Genomic DNA, 17598 nt, shown 5'->3' on the forward strand with positions numbered 1-17598 from the left:
ATATATTGATGATAATAATAATAATAATAATAATAATAATAATATGAATATGAATATGAATATGAATAATAACATTAACAACTGTAATAATGTTGATATTTTATGAGTTTAATCTTCGTCATTACATCATCAGCATCATCATCATCATCATCATCATCATCATCATCATCATCATCATCATCATCATCATCCTGATTGACAAATAGCTTTTTCTTTCTCTAATCGAATCTCAAGAAATTCCATCCCATCTGCTCTCTCAAAGAAAAATTGTATGATATTTAAATATTTTTGCATATAAATGTATATTAATCTGTGTACGCGTATAGATGATGTATATATTTTGTAAATTTTCAATTAATTCATTCAAAGGATTGCTGTTTATGTTTGTGAGTATTGATGTATATGTTTGTAAATATTCGATTAATCAATTGGTTAATTAATTGCAAGGATCACCATTATGATATTTATTAAACTTGGTATAAAATCTCATTTTGTTCTTGTGTCAATCATTGTGTTCTGATGTTTCAACATGGATATTTCAAGCGATGACCTTCTTTTGAAGCATCCATTCACATGTCTTGTGGCCGGTCCAACGATGTGTGGAAAGTCTTTCTTTGTACAAAAACTTATTTCCTATGCAAGAGATATTATCCATCCACCCCCTCAAAGAGTTGTGTGGTGTTATGGAGGCGAATGGCAGGAGTCATTTGCAAATTTTCCAAATGTTGAATTTATCTCTGGACTACAGTTCACAGATAATTCATCAGGTGCACGTACCCTACTCATTATAGATGACTTAATGTGTGAAACAGATGAAAAGGTTACCAAAATATTCACAAGGGGTTGTCATCATCAAAATATGAGTGTAGTCTATATAATCCAGAATTTATTTCACCAAGGCAGAGAACAACGCACCATTAGCTTGAACTCGAATTATCTTGTTATCTTTAAAAATCCAAGAGATGTTTCTCAGATAGCACATTTGGCAAAGCAAATTTCTCCCGGCAACACCAAAGCCCTAAATGAGGCATTTAAAGATGCGACAAAGCCTCCTTTTGGTTACTTATTTTTAGATTTTAAACCTTCAACTTCGGAAGATTTACGATTGAGGACTAATATCTTTCCAGATGAAAACCAAATTGTATACTTAAACAAATGAAATACGAATATGACATCAGTTGTTGAATATTCACAGACACAGCCACAACACATAGAAATGGCAAAATATCACATAAAAAATTATGTCCACCAGCTTAAAAAGCTGAAAACTGCTCGAGCTAAAAATAGGAGAAAGATTTTAGAATCAGCTGATAATGGCCTGTTCAAAGCAGTTGGTGAGTCTGCAAAGAACTGTTTAAAAGGCAATGTCGCCCTGAATAAGAAACAGTTCAGCTGTTTGAGGAAACACAGACACTCTATTCGCAAACTGGCCAACAAGAAAACATCGTTTAAGGAACGTAAAAGAATCATACAGCGAGGTGGATTTCTTGGTGCACTGCTAGGTCCAGTCATAAAAGCCATAGGGAGTATATTCGGTGTTTGATATTCAAAAGCAGACAGACAGTCTTATTCTAAAGATGAGTCAAATAAGGAAAATGTCTCTAATTCCTCATGAAATGGTGGACAAATATTTGTCTCAACAACGATACAAAGAGGACACAAAACCAGTGGCAACCCATGCAATGAGTATTGACAGAGAAATGCAGGAAGTGCTATCGAGGAAGGATATGAATGAGTATGACAAAGCTTTAGCATATTCACAGTTACTTCGAAAGTATTTAGGAGCAATTCACTCAGAAGGCTCAGATTTAACTAAACCTATTCCCACTAGTGTTCGCGCGACAACAGCCACAGCTGCAAACCAACCTGTTGTACAAGAAAGAGAGCCAGAGGCGGTTGTTGCAAGTGGAACCACACCACCTGCAACCTCTCCACTTGATCAGAAAACAATAGTCAACAATATACCGAACTACTCCAAAGCAAAGGCAAAAAAACTAGTCAATGCATTAATGAATGATCCTAAATTCCAGTGGGATGGAAAAGGTGAAATTTCAATAAACGGTGAGCCCATCAAAGGGAGCAATATAAGAACTATTGTCCAGAATGCCTCATCCAACAAGAAGCAGTCCTTTGCACCGGTTGGAATAGAACCTGTCCTGTCCTATTTGAACAAAACAGGTGGCATATCGGCTGATATGGTAACGAATAGGCAATGGAAAAAAGAACTCGGGGTGGGTGAAATGCCAAAATCAGTGAATAAAACGCCCAGGGCAAGAACCAGAAGTCCATTGGCCTTCTGGAATTCGAATTCACCTGTCTCTTCTCAGGGTTTTACCACACCAAGGAGACATGGTAAAAGCAATGACGAGTGGGAAGACTGGTAGTAAGAAATCGAATGAGTTATTGAAAAGAATATATTATGAACCAAATCATAGTGCTAGTTTTGGCGGGCTAAATGCTTTAAAGAGAGCAGTTGGTAAGAGGATATCAACTTCTAACATAAAAAAATGGCTCCAGTCTCAAGACACATACACACTTCACAAACCAGTTAGACACCACTTTATACGAAGACGTATCGTGGTTTCTGATATTGACGAACAATGGGAGGCCGATCTTGTTGATTTATCGAAAATTGTCAGGTATAATAAACCCTTTAAATATCTTCTCACTGTAATTGATACCCTGTCAAAATATGCCTGGGTTGTGGGTCTAAAATCAAAAAAAGGTGACGAACAGGTGACTGCATTTAAAAAGATAATTTCTTCCTCTAAGAGAAAGCCTAAGAATCTGAGAACTGATAAAGGGGGTGAGTTTGTGAACAAAAAATTTCAAGCCTATCTGAAAAAAGAAAATATTCGCTTCTTTACCTCGAATAATGAAGTTAAAGCGGCAATAGTTGAACGATTTAATAGGACCCTTAAAAGTAAAATGTGGAAATATTTCACAGAGAGAAATACTCTCTCATACGTGCCTGTTCTCCAAAAACTTGTGCACTCGTATAACAACACATGGCATCGGAGTATTAAGATGAAACCAAGTGAAGTGAACGAAGACAATGCTTCAGATGTTTGGCACACGCTCTACTCAAAAGAAAACCTGTCTCTGAAGAACATCAAATTCAAATTTCAAATTGGTGAAAAAGTGAGAATAAGCAAAGTCAAGATGACATTTGAGAAATCTTATCTACCCAACTGGACCATGGAAATATTCACCGTAAAAAGACAAATAAAAAGTAGGCCCCCTTTGTACGTGATTGAAGACGATGACGGAGACACCATTCAAGGGAGTTTCTATGAAACAGAATTACAGAAAGTACGCATAAGCCCTGATAAAACCTATAAAATAGAAAGAATACTTGCAGAAAGAGGACGTGGTAAGAGAAAGGAATACTTTGTTAAATGGGAGGGTTATCCATCAAAATTCAACAGTTGGGTTAGTCACTCGGACGTTGAACGTCGATGAAGATATCTTGCCTAAAAAAATGTCAATTGAACTTTCCGATGGAAATATAGAAAGAAATACACCTCTGTCTGAAGTAGAAAGAGAAGACGAAGTAGACAAGGGTGAAGATCGACAATCGGTGACTTCACGGCACAAAAACTGGATTATTTTTGGGCATAATGTTCCAAAACCAGAAATAATATTCTTTACTCAAGTTGTGATCATTTATATCGTTGTCATCACAGCTCTTTTTAACATTGCATTTGCAAATGGTGAGAGTAACCTGTGGATATCTCTTCTATGCAGCTGTCTAGGCTATCTGTTACCAAACCCGTCGTTTCCTACTGAAAATAATCATCATCCTCTGCAAAGGAATACCTTTTCCAATTGAAATAACATGGCAGCTTTTACGAATGACCACTTCTATGTTTCATTACCCTGCAATAGTTCGTTAAAGTATTTCCCTGATAATACAATTGGACACTACACTACAAAGCTGAGCACTGCTATACGATTAGATTCAACTGAAAATTGGGAAGTAGGATTAGCCGAGTTTCAATATCCACACACATGGAGTAATATCAACCTTTCCAACAACAATTTTCGTATTTACATCCCTTCCAGTGACGATCCTGACCCCAAGACTGGAAAAATACCCATGACATGGAAAACATTAACAGTTCCAATCAAATACTATAATGACATCAACAAATTGGTAATGGAAATGAATCTCAAAATTCAAAGTGCACTCACTAGCGTTCAACAAGATACACATTTTTTTCTCAACTATGACAGGGTTGCAAAAAAAGTTAGTTTTGTGCTCCCAGAAGGTAGACTGATACTATTACCATCACCACTGTCTCATATGTTAGGCTTTCATCAAGACAATATTGCCCTTAACGAGAACACAACCGCTCCCTATCAAGCAGATATACTCAGACATTTTCATGATATGTACGTGTATAGCGATGTATTACAATATCAACTGGTGGGAGATGTATTGACACCTTTACTCAGAACTGTATGTGCTGAAGGTAAAGAGGATGAGAGTATTCGCAAGTCATATAAAAATATTCATTATTTCTCTGTCAGCAAGTCTACATTTGAGACAATCGAAATAGATATAAGGAGTGACACAGGCGACTCCATACCATTTGAGAAAGGCAGAGTTGATGTTCTACTTCACTTCAGGCGCAAACGAAAAATATGAGAAAGGTTTATATTTGTGACCCTCATTGTTATGATGCACATTACACCCAAAAAGGTAGTGGTGGATTCCCTGTGTTTATGGGTGCCCCTGTACAGCGAGGACATGGCATAGGGGGTTTATTCTCAGGTCTGGCAAAAATGGCCATACCAATGCTTAAATCAGCTGCCAAATCGGCAGGAAAATCTCTCCTTCAGTCAGGTGCACAGTTTGCCGGAGATCTGCTAAAGGGTCGAAACCTAAAACAGGCTGCAAAACAGAGAGCAATTGAAGCTGGGAAGAATATAGGTCGAAATGTACTTTCCTCGGTTCAGGAAATGTCTCAGGGTAATACAAAGGCTTCTAATAAAAAGAGGAAAGCAAAGACTTCTGCATCCAGTCTGAGACAGGCGAAGCGACGGAGAAGATCAACAAAATCGTCGGCAGACATATTTGAATAAGACTGTCAAAATGATCAGTGTTGGATCCTGTGAGTGCACAAAATCCGAACTGGAACTATTTTCCCTCCCACCAACGCTGACTAGCATTGAAAAAGCGCAGCATGTTGAATATCTACCTTTGGGGTCATTAGATGATGATACGCCAATAGAATTTTTCATCTCTAATCGTGGTGATGAGTACATCGATTTGGCTAAAACGTACCTTTATCTGGAGGTGAAAGTCACCAAAAGCGATGGCACTAACTTGGATGAAAATGAAAAGGTTGGACCAGTCAACTATTTTTTTCATTCCTTATTTAGTCAGATTGACCTGTCATTAAATGGTCAATTAGTCACGTCCTCTAACAACACTTACCCATACAGAGCCTACATAGAAACCTTATTATCGTATGGTCTAGAGGCAAAGAGGAGTCAGCTACAATCAGCACTTTGGTTTGCCGATGACCCTGGCAAATTTGAGAAAAACGACCCAGCCGGAGCAGACACTAATGGCGGTTTCAAAACAAGAGCAAAATTTATAGCGAAAAGCAGACAGTTAGACATGTTTGGAAGGTTACACCTTGATTTATGTCATCAGAGTCGTTACTTGCTGAATGGTGTAGATTTGAAATTAAGATTGAATCGTACAAAGAATAATTTCAACCTCATGTCTGATGTAGGCACTGAAGTGACAAAAATAAAGAAAGCTGTTCTTCTTGTTCAACAAGTCAAGCCTAACCCTGCTGTACTAACCGCCCATGCAAAAGCTCTTAATACCAGTAATGCTAAGTACCCCATTAGAAGAGTTGAGGTGAAAACATTCTCAGTTAATGCGGGCACGCAAACTGTGACTCGAGATAACGTATATTTAGGTCAAGTACCAAGGCGAGTAATTGTTTTCATGACAGATAATGCTGCATTGGTGGGTGCAAAGAATAAAAATCCATTCAATCTTAAACACAATAATCTTAATTTCATAAGCGTTGAAGCAAATAGTCGCACATATCCTGCACAACCATTGACACCATCTTTTGGAACAAATAATAGATACATCAGATCATACATGACATTGTTTACAGATACTGGAAAGGTTCACGACGATATTGGCAACGATATTACAAGAGAAAGTTTCAGAAAAGGGTACAGTCTTTGGGTTTTTGACTTGTCACCAGATAAAGAGGATGGTGATCATGTTCATCTAGTAAAAGAGGGAAACCTTCGACTAGATCTGAAATTTGAGGAGGCTTTGACAGAAACTACATCCGTTTATGTCTATGCCGAATTCGATAACGTAATAGAAATTGATCGTGCAAGAAATATCATCAAGGATTTCCGATGAATACTTTAGAATTGATTAAAGTAGCAAAATTACACCCGAAATTGCGAAAATATTTCAAAGGTGTGTATGCCCTAGATCAGATACCTACATTTGTTGATAGTTATCCTTCAGCATACATAATTAATACACATCCAATGAGAAAAGAAGGTGAACACTGGTTAGCTATATGGTTCGATGGTAAGTGCAAGGCAACATTCTTTGATTCGTATGGTTTACCGCCAAGAAGTAAACTCATCGTTAAATTTTTAAAGAGAAATACTTCCTGGTGGACATACTCCAGCAAAGTTTTACAATATCCTTTCTCATTGCTTTGCGGTCAATACTGTCTGTACTTCTTGGTGAAAAAATCACTAGGTTACTCTCTAAAGAACATCTTATCCGGATTTCGAAATGATCTTGAAATTAATGATAAAAAGGTTGTAAGGTTTCTAAAGAGAACATTTGCATAATTCTGTTATCAACAACCAATCAAAGCAAAGAAATGCTTATGAAAATTATATAAAATGAATATGTCTGTTGATAGTTGGATATTAGGCACTAGGTCATGGCACAAGCTCAGTTAACTTGGAACGATAAACGCTCAGTCGAAGTGATGATGGAGGAAGAACAACATAACGATGGGAAAAAGAAACAGAAAGCTGAGGCCAGGTCTAAACAGAAGTCCGCAAGTATGGTTTTGTACTTAACACCGAAGATCATCCTCGCAATTTGGAAGGAAAAGGAGCAAATAAGGATTCAGATCGATGATGGTGAAAAAAAGATAAACATACCACCCGAAGTTTGGAGGATTCTTCATTTATCGGCAGAAGCCATAACATTGCTTCTAAGTTTTGTAGAAGGACAAGGTGGAATTGCTGAATATTATGATTCGTATTACAGGACATGTCAACAAGGACAAAACCCTGATCATAAAATCTCCTCAGAACTTAGGAATCAGTTATCGATTGCAACTAGTGTGAAATAGTTTTAAGGTCAAGGACATATATGAATGAGGTTAATCTTTGTTCTACTGACCTCATTAACAGCAACCAATCACAATTCGTTACCCGAATGACAACGTCCAATCACAATCACTCTTTCATCAGTCACGTGCAATATATAAGGACAAAACGCCATGAGTGCTCACATTCACTTCAAAACCTGCAAGTGCAAGAGAATGGAGAACGAAACTACCAACAAAAACCACAAAAACAACGCTGAAATGGATAAAGTAACGTCCACCCAGACCAAGTCACCTGCGAAGAATGAAACAATCATGGAAACTCCGAAAGTAACCAGGCGAAGAGGGGTACGGTCTACAGTCCTCGATCTCTCAAATGCTCCTAGTGCACCAAAGAAGGCAAGGAAAGCTGCAGCGCGTACTCCGTTCAATGAGAGGGAAAAAGAAATGCTGCCACAATGCTCGAGTCGTGTAGAACAAGAGACTGAATTGCGGATCCGATCCGATGAAAGAGGTGTTACATTCTCCTATGGTACGAAATGGATCCGTCTCAGTAAAACGGGTTTCCTGAATCTGAAGAATCTCGTGGATACCATCGATAAAAGGATCGTCGAAAGTCATGAGGAACGTTGGACTCTGGAGGACCACATATTTGTTCAAACAAGATTCTTTAACAATAAAATGAATGTTGACATTCGCCGTTTTTTCATCAGCAATGACAACGAACCTGAGAAAGATTCCGAAAAATCGCAAGCAACTCTTTTCAGGCCGACTAAATGTGGTGTATTCCTGAGCGTCCCTCAATGGAGGGAAATGTCGAGCAAGTTTAAAGAACACACATGTGAGGATTCATTGAAAATAACTCCACTCGGTCGACTCACTATTCAGGTACTAGGGCTGTACCTTTCAAAGATCGGTCAAGGTTTCGTGGATCTTGAGTGTGATGGATGCCTGAATGATTGGCCTAGTCAAACAGATCATGTTTGCTGCATGCAGGAAGACTTTGCTGAATGTCAGAAACAGATTCGAAGGAATCATCTAGACAACCTGAAAAAGAGCACCAGTATTCTTTATTTCACCCTTCGCCTGGCAGAAACCGCACTGGGGTTGGGCATTGAAATAAACCGCACGCCAAGATATCTGTTGAATAGAGCTTTTAACGATTGGACTGATGAACTTATCGCTGAAATTAAGTCGATTGAAAAGGCTGACGATGACGATGATGGTATTGTTGCTGATGATGAGGAGGAGGAAGGAGAAGAAGACAAAGAGAATGCCATTGTTGCATCGGGAGGATTTAAAACGGACCACATTCAGTAAGACTATATATATATATATATATATATATATATATGAAACATTCAAAAAGGTGTACAGTACTGTTTTTTTCAACATAAAGGATTGCAGAGTGAAATTTGTTAGCATTTCATACAGACTTGCATGGGATTACTTAGACTATCATGTAAATATTTACCTGTGGACAATGCCTACACAATGCATTTGGAAGACTATTTAGCTCTTGATCATATATGGACTAGTATCGGAATATTATTAATATCACTTTTGTGCATGATAGGAAAAGAGAAGCAAGTTGGAATATACTTTTCCTCTTTTTGGTTTGTATAATATGTTTAAAATATGCATGCTGTGCTATGGTTATTTGTTTTTACTAATGCCATTTTTATTATTTTATATCATGTACAATGCTTTAACAAAAAATAAAAAACAGTAGCATGGGCTACTTGGGGAAGAATTGTGAACGATTGAACTAGTTGCAACACTGATCTTCAAACTCTACTTTGATGATGTGACCATGACCTCTACATACCCTATTTTGGATATTTTAACGTTACTCCAATATGGGCCATGGTCATAACCCACTTTGGATATTTCACTATATCCAAAGTAGGTTACTAGGCCATGACCCACTCTGGAGATTTTACACCATATCCAAACTAGGTCACTAGGTCAGGTCAACTTTCAAACTTCTCATACACAAAGTAGGTCAGTAGGTCAGTAGGTCACTAGGTCAAAAGTTCATAATTTTCCCCAAGTAGCCCATATACTACTGATTGCTACTGGGGACGATTTGACTGGATACCGCCCAGCCCCGGCCCAGGCCCAGCAGGGCACGTGCCTAGCTAGGCCTACCACCTGATTGATGAATGAGATGCATCCCCATGCTGCTGCCGTAAATGTATGTAAATGCTCGATGCGTGGACAACTTCATCATTATTGCTGCTAGACTAGTCTTACATTAGTGCAATTAACTGATAATTTCATGTTCTGGACAAATGGTTTATGCCTACAAATCCAACCCTATCACTGCTATACCTCGTTAAAATTTCTCACCAATCTTTAAAATCAAACCAGAAAAATTAGTGTTTTCCACCCTTTTTAGCTCAGCTGACAAAGTCAGCGGAGCTAGTAGAATAGCTGTTCAAATGGTGTCCGTCCTGCAATCCATCCATCCATCCATCTAGGGACCCATCTGTGGACAAACCATATCACACTTGTTCATATGCACTTGTTATCTTAAAACAATATGTTTTTATTACCAAAATGTAACCATCATTCCATGACTTAGACGACAGAGTCTAGAGCAAGCGCATGAAAAAGTTCAAAGCACATTCCATTTGACCGTTTTACGTACTTGGGGCAACGAGATGTGAACACGTACGGAGCAGCTGTCGGGCGTTCTTCTTTCCTTTGATGTAATCCTCCCAAACTGCGAAGAGTTTTCCCTCGATTTGGCGGTATTGGGCTCGTTGCCTACGTTTCAGTTTGGCGGCACGCACAAGACGGACTTGGACGTTGTTAGTGCGAACGGGTTGGTTGAAGACACTCCACGTTTTAGGGGTCCATTGTGTCGTCTCAATCCAGTTTCTACGAATGTAGTCCACGAACGTCGCCAGGGTTTCTGTTGTTGCACGTTTTGCAAGCTTTTCAAAGAGTTGGCGAATGTGTTCGTGTGGGAGGTAAGGCAAAGCGAGTAGTTCTTTGCAGAGTTGGTGTGTGACGTCATCGTGGAGGTATGCGGGTGCCAGACCGATCTCTTGAATCTTGCGCCAGATGCATTGGGCCCAGTGGAACGAACAACCTCGTATCTTGACCTCGGGTAGCACTGTTGGTATGGCTCTCCACATCGCGCTCTCGAAGTCAATGACGATTTTCTTGAGGGAACGATCTGGTGTCAGGCGCTTGATTGACTTCAACACTTTTCGGTAGTCCTTCTTTCGTTTTCCTGACATCAAGACGAACATAAGCGGGACTTGTTTCATGTCGTCATCTTGTCGAACGAAAGCATGGACGCTGAGCAGTTGTGTGAAGGGCTCCTTGACGACCTTGAATGTACCATCAATGTACTCTAATTAGCCGCAAGATCAAAGAGACAGTGAATTCGCATCACCTTTGGCATGTGATTAGTGTTCGCAATTAGCTCTAATTAGCCGCAATATCAAAGAGACAGTGAATTCGCATCACCTTTGGCATGTGATCACTGTTCACAATGAGCTCAGTCACAAGATTAAAGAGACAGTGCGATCCCTCTCCACTCTATATGTATTTGGTCAGATGTAAAATTATTGAACAAAATAGATGTCTAGAAGTTAAAGGTAAAAGGAACCTCAGCAAATATCACGAAAAGTAGCCTTGATTAATTCCCCTTGCTTAATTAATGATCTTAAATTTTTCTGTGTGATCACGGACCTGAATAAAGTTCGATGGTGTAGACCTACATTAGCCCTACATATAGAGAATAATGTAGAGAAGATTAATAATAATAACAATAATATGGGCGAACAGGCCAAAAAACAGATAACGCAACTTCTAAGTTTTAAAAGTGCATAACATCTGCTTTCTTATCTCGTTACCACTGGTTACACGCACGCAGTAAAAAAAGTTATCTAGTTCAGATAGGTTACTACCACTACTCTACCAAGGGCCGTTTTGACCCAGAGCCGTTTTGACCCGGGGCCGTTTTGACTCGGGGCCGTTTTGACTCGGGGCCGTTTTGACTCTATTTAAAGCGGGGCCGTTTTGACCAGGGGCCGTTCTGACTGGATACCGGTTGTACTGTTGGCTGTAAAAAAAGACAAAAACGATAGCCTAAGACTCTAAGAGGATAACTCAACAGGCCCTCATGATTCAATTAATGGACACCTTATTTGATAGTACCTCATCATTAAGTCCACTAGATCCTGTTCTGTCACATGTCGTAGACGATAGACAATTTTCAAAATGTAGTACACCACTCGCTCATCTTTAAGCCCAGCTCTCGGCTCACATCATGTGGGCACGGTTGGCTGTTGAGTGTTATGGTTCAGTCTGTGAGACTAATTTAAAGAGGTTACACTTTTATTTTGAATTGGAAAACAGCCCACAGGACTGACTTTTCACTGAGTAATAAGTGTGCCCTTCGAAGGTTAAGTCTCTTTCTAGATGCCTTGTTCAGGATATCATCTGACCGATGCCTGGTCAAGCACAGACTGTATCCGGTGGTGTACATTTCCCCGTCTATGTCACCCTTTTTAGCTCACCTCTTAGCAGAGGTGAGCTTATCCCATACCGTGGCGTCCGTCGTCGTCGTCGTCCGTCGTCCGTCGTCCGTTGGCAGGGCACGTTTCGTAACTGTTAGAGCTATTGAGTTGAAACTTGGTACACATGTACCCTTATGTAATGAGACCTTGGAGACCAAGTTTCGGTCCGATTCGTTTCATGGTTTGGCCACCAGGGGGCCAAACGTTAAAAGTGAAAATATGCAATATCTCCCTTAATAGTAGTCGGGAAATTTTGAAAAAAATATGGTAGGTACTTCTAGCAAAGGTGCATCATATATCCTCCGGGTTTTTGATTTGACCTCCTTTTCAAGGTCACAGAGGTCAAAGTTTGCTGATTCACTGAACAGTAGCATGTTTCCTATCTATTTTAGCTAGAAGGTTTTAAACCAGTGTGGACATGCATCTGGGGATTCTCTATTCCACCCCTAAAATTTCGGCCGTTCGGAAATCAAATATGGCCGCCAGGCAGCCATCTTGAAAAATAAACACAGTACTATTACTCCGAAACTGATGATCGGATTGCAACCAAATTTGATCTGGATGTATATCTATGTACTCTCTACTAAATCCTTGATTTTTTATCAAATGTGATAGCCAATATGGGTCCCAGGCGGGCATCTTGAAAAATTCTTAGTTTGGCCACCCGGGGGCCAAATTTAATGTCCAAAGTTAAGATGTTTGATTGCTCGTTTAATAGTGGTCTGATTTTCATAACATTTTTATGGTAGGTACTCCTAGCAAGGATACATCACATATCATACGGGTTTTTGATTTGACCTACTTTTCAAGGTCACAGAGGTCAAATGGTGTAAATTGGCCATTAGGATGTAACGATGGCACGTTTCTAAACTGCAATGACTATTGATCCCAAATTTGGTACACATTTACCCCTTAGTCGGGTGATCTCAGGGACCGAAGTTTGGTCCAATATGATTCACCACTTGACCACCAGGGGGCAAAATCCAAAAACCTTAAAAATGTGATTATTCCTTAACTTCTTGCCCGATTGCCACCAATTTGATATCATGGGTACATCTAACCGCCATACAGTATATGTCACACAGGTTTTTAATTTGACCTTCTTGTCAAGGTCACAGAGGTCAAATGGCGTAAATTGGCCGTCAGGCCGTAACTATGGCACGTTTCTTAACTGCAATGACTATTGATCACAAATTAAGTACACATGTACCCCTTGGTCAGGTGATCTCAGGTACTGAAGTTTGGTGCGATCTGATTTGCCGTTTGGCCTCCAGGGAGGGGGCCAAATCCTAAATTCTTCAAAATGCCATTATTCTTAGTAATTACTTGCCCGATTGGCACCAATTTTATATCATAGGTACATCTCATTCTAACAACCATTCAATGTGTCACCCGGGTCTTCTTTGATTTGACCTACTTTTCAAGGTCACAGAGGTCGAATGTACTGTAAATTGGCCATTTTGGGGAAATTGTAATTGCTTGGACCTACATCAAACCTAACACTACATTACACAAAACCATGATCTTTATCCATCTTTCCTCCACAGTGAGGTGAGCACAATGGCCCTGGCCATTTCATTTATTCAGTCAGTGTTAATTTCTCTTCTCTTTTTTTACAGATTTACTGTTGTTGGTTATTGCAAGAGGAGTCGTTGGCACATTTCAAGTCCAGGAAAGCACTTGCTGTTCCCACATTCAGAGTAAGGTGTGCTTACTCGTTTTACTGCTTTCCATTCCTGGAGAGCGTTATCAAATATCTGCCGCAAGGCAACAAATATCTGCCGCAAGGCGCTTCAAATATCTGCCGAAAGGCATCAAATATCTGTCACACCAATAAATAAAGTTCATTTTGTTAACCAACTCTTTATCTTCTTTTCTTCACATACAAAAAAGACCATCCCAAACATTTGGCTGCATCCACTTCATCAATGTCCAGACAACAGTCGGTTCATTTGACCATTGTAAAGCACCAGGCCCCACCTCACAAAATACACTGTAATAATTATGTACCTTGTGTCCATGTGCATGTTATTAGTTCCACCTACGCTGCATGAAGACAAGGACTCCACTCTTTGACGTCACCACACAACTCCTTGACGTCATCACACACCCCACTACTGCAACGGCAATAGAAATGACTTTACGTCATATAGCAGGGTGACGTCAGTACTTCAGCATGCACTGATATAGCAAGAAGGTCTTCGCACCAGCACTTCTGCGTGCTAGACGTCATAGCTTCACGTTGCCTCATAATAACGGTACCGACACACACTTGGCCCTTGCCTTCACCTATCCATTTCAGCTGAGCGCCAGGCCCTTGGGCCTCTTGTTATGTAAGAAATTCCATGGAAGAAATTGCATCTTTTCTGGCGTAATCTGCATTTGGCCTTAATTTCAAAATTGCTTGTTTTTCCAGAGAAACTAAAGGACTTTCCTGAGGAATTGCTACCAAGTAATCATGAAGTAGAAATCGATGCACCTTTCGATTTTCAAGTGTTCCAGCAAGGTTTGTGATTTTTATTCATCAGCTAGTTGGCTCTATTCCAAGACACAAATCAAGTTGTGTATTTTATAAGAAGTAAGTTTCCGATTTGACCTACCATACTTTTTACGGCTGCAGAGGTCAAACGACCTTAACTGATTCATCTAAATTTTGAATTTTGTGTTGATCACAAGTCAGTTTATAGTTTGCAAATGATTTATTCTTTTTTAAAGGTTAATTGGGCAACACTGGCTGCTGATTAAGGCAAATAATGGTATTTTCGAATCAACACTTAGGAACTTTTTTTTTCTTTCCCGGTAGTATTTATCAATGCACTTTTAATTTACAGTGAGAGCTGAACTTATGGAGCTTCTGAATGGGATTCGGGCTTCCAATAGTACTGAAGTGCCAGGCACTGAATCTGAATGGAAGAAAGGCATTTTGTTGTGCATGCTGACCGGAAGCAAAGACAAGAGGAAAGTTGGGAGGAGGTGCGGGAGCCAGTATTGAGGTCAATACTTAGGAAAATGGGAAAACATAGTTCATCATGTGCAGTTTGTGTCTCATGTGCGTCGTCAGCTGTTATCAGGTATGATATATTTATAGGAGATAAATTTGTTTTCAAAGTGTACATGTAACAGGCACTAAAAATAACTGAAGGAACACAGCTCTTTAATCAAAACACAACTTGTTCTCTAGAATGTGATTCAGAGTCTGGAGCTGAAGATAGAAGCTGCAAGAACACCACCGTTTTCCCTTGTGCCATGGTCAACCCAGTTTGTTGACCAGGTTTTCCAGCCTTCTGCCCTATCTTCGGGAGTTTTTCAATTTAATTATATACACACTTTCATTCTTTTCAGATTCTTATAAAGTTCATTGGTTTAAATAACATGACATGATTTGAAAGATAGCAATTAACATGACAGTATTAAAGGGGCTTTCTTCATATTAGCAGTTTGTGCAGTTACGATGCATGTTGAGTTCACTGCTATATCGATCAGTTTAAAAGTTTATCATTTTCATTTCAGATGCTTCAAAGAGTCGGGCTTCTCTACGAAAGCGTCTTGAAAAGGAGAGAAAGCAACTTCAGCATTGTGTTACACTGTACAATTCAAAAGCAGACTGTCATGTTTCGATCTGTGGACGAAGTCATGCAAGAGGACTATCTGTTGCCTTGGCATAATCCTGCAGGTTGGCATTCACTTCATATTCATTTACCCACAAACTTCACTTAGTACATGTAACACAAAGTCCAGGACACAAATAACTCCAAGTGGTAATGTCCTGCAGTCATTTTCGATTGTTCAGAGAAATTGATCCAGCTGTTGTTTATCAAGCAATTTGAGGTTTAAAGCCTGGGTCGGCATTTTGCCCTAGGCTTACTGGTACATTGGTCTTCAAGTGATGTAAAGTACATTCTACCTTGTACATTTAACACAATTTGGTTGCAATGTAGGATTGGTTGCAAGTAAAATGTTAAGTTGCGCCTCAATCTTATAGTCACATTTCTGACATATCCAGCATGTATTTTTACCAGCGTTTCGTATGTACATGTAGGAGGGATGGAGCAAGAAACTTTTAGCCTGTAGTCCTAATATTTGTTTCTTCAATTCAGGGAACAAGGGAGAAACATTTGCTTTGAAGAAGAAAATAGTTGATATACTGTACATGAACACATGACCAGGTACATCGAGGAATTGCCTGTGCTCATTCAAGAGATGGTATCAAGTGTTCTTTTCTTCAAGAAAAAAAACAACACCTTAGAAGACAGAATCAACACCGTGAACAATGAGGCCATCAAAAACCAAGGTAGTGGCCATGCAATTATTTTTACCCAACATTTGTGGAGGTTGATGCATACATGTACTTGTCTTGCTGTGGCACTACCTCTGAATTAACCTGGGCTGTGGATGCAGATCTGGATCTGATTGCAACTTCGTTCTTTCCCAGCTCAGGTTCAGTTTACTAATACAAATGTACTACGCCCTGCTTTGAATTAATTCAAACCGAATGCCTTTCATTAATCTAACTGGACAGACATAAACTATTGGTTTGCAGATGTATGTGCATTACCTTTGTTGATGACTTCAGAATTTTAATGTCCAGCTCTCCTTCTATTTAAGAAAACCATGGATTGGTGAAGTTGCTGCTGGAATCAAAGGAATTCTACACAGACCTTCTCCTAGAAGCAACAGATATATTTGAATGTATAGACGCTGACATAGGGATCGTGGTGGATTTTGAGGAAGGTGAGGTGCAACCTGGTGGTGAAGAATCAAATTCGGAGGAGGATGCGTCTAGCTCTGAGGAGGAGGATTGTGATGACATTGGCATTGAGTACGTGTAATTAACCCTTTGAAGCCGGATTTATTTCAGAAATCCCGATCTTTTTCGACTTGATTTTTGTCCAAGTTTGCCTAAAAGGGTATAGTGTCCCCAAATGTCACTCGAAGCTAACAAAGTATGCCACGAGATGCTAACGTTTTCGGAACTCTGTGGCATCTCTTAAGGCCCTTGCAGAGGTTCTCAAAAAGCATGTTTGTGAATAAGGTGACTTTTTGTAGTGAAAGTTCGAACTTCCAATGCAGTTTATTGGGAAACTACGCCACAAATCAGGTGTTGTGACGACCCTAAAATGACGGCGTATGGCAAAAAGTGTCAACTGAGGCAAAACTGTTCAGTGAGAGTTTTTTTTGCTCGTCTGGCGCTCTGGAATCTGCCAACTGTTCGACGATACAGCGATGTTCCGGCCCTCGGGACAAACTTAACCATGAGGGGGGTACCTGCTGCTGGTAAATTTTTTTTTATCTGACCGCCGGGGGCTAGGCTGATGTCCTGCAACTCCCAAAACGACTTAGAATTATTGCCGGACCACTAGGGACCTTGAAAAATGCCTTTTGTGTAATCTGATATATTGTGAATCCACCAATTATGTATAAGCAGATTTGTATTACTGGCTGAATGTGAATTTCAGCAGCAATAAAATGATTCTTGCATCAAAATACATGCACTTGTTTTCATTGTTGCTCACCTTGGGTGAACACAGCTGATACTATCAGGCTGCCTACATGTATAAAGAAACATCAATTTTTGCCAGAAATGAGCAGACAGGTGTCAAAGATGTGTATGGTCAAGTAGCATCTGCCTCATCTTGACTGAGAAAGGTTGTGTATTCAAGTTGCCCTTGTCCTTGTGTCATCCCCTGAAGGCCACGCTTTGAAGTGACTGACCA

At 39.7% G+C, this 17598-nt stretch overlaps 1 protein-coding gene and 1 long non-coding RNA gene across 2 annotated transcripts; one reads left to right on the forward strand and one right to left on the reverse strand.

The window, feature by feature from the left end:
* Positions 1-9991: 9991 nt before the first annotated feature.
* Positions 9992-10627, reverse strand: LOC135497145 (uncharacterized). Its single transcript, XM_064786883.1, has one exon. It carries the CDS (start codon positions 10625-10627, stop codon positions 9992-9994), a length of 636 nt encoding a protein of 211 aa, XP_064642953.1.
* A 3676-nt stretch (positions 10628-14303) lies between these two features.
* Positions 14304-17355, forward strand: LOC135487965 (uncharacterized). Its single transcript, XR_010446941.1, has 5 exons — positions 14304-14390; positions 14716-14955; positions 15395-15557; positions 15982-16175; positions 16490-17355. It is a non-coding gene; the product is annotated as an uncharacterized LOC135487965 (long non-coding RNA).
* The last annotated feature ends 243 nt before the right edge of the window (positions 17356-17598 follow it).

Source organism: Lineus longissimus, chromosome 1 (genome assembly GCF_910592395.1).
Source record: "Lineus longissimus chromosome 1, tnLinLong1.2, whole genome shotgun sequence".
Classification (NCBI taxonomy): domain Eukaryota; kingdom Metazoa; phylum Nemertea; class Pilidiophora; order Heteronemertea; family Lineidae; genus Lineus; species Lineus longissimus.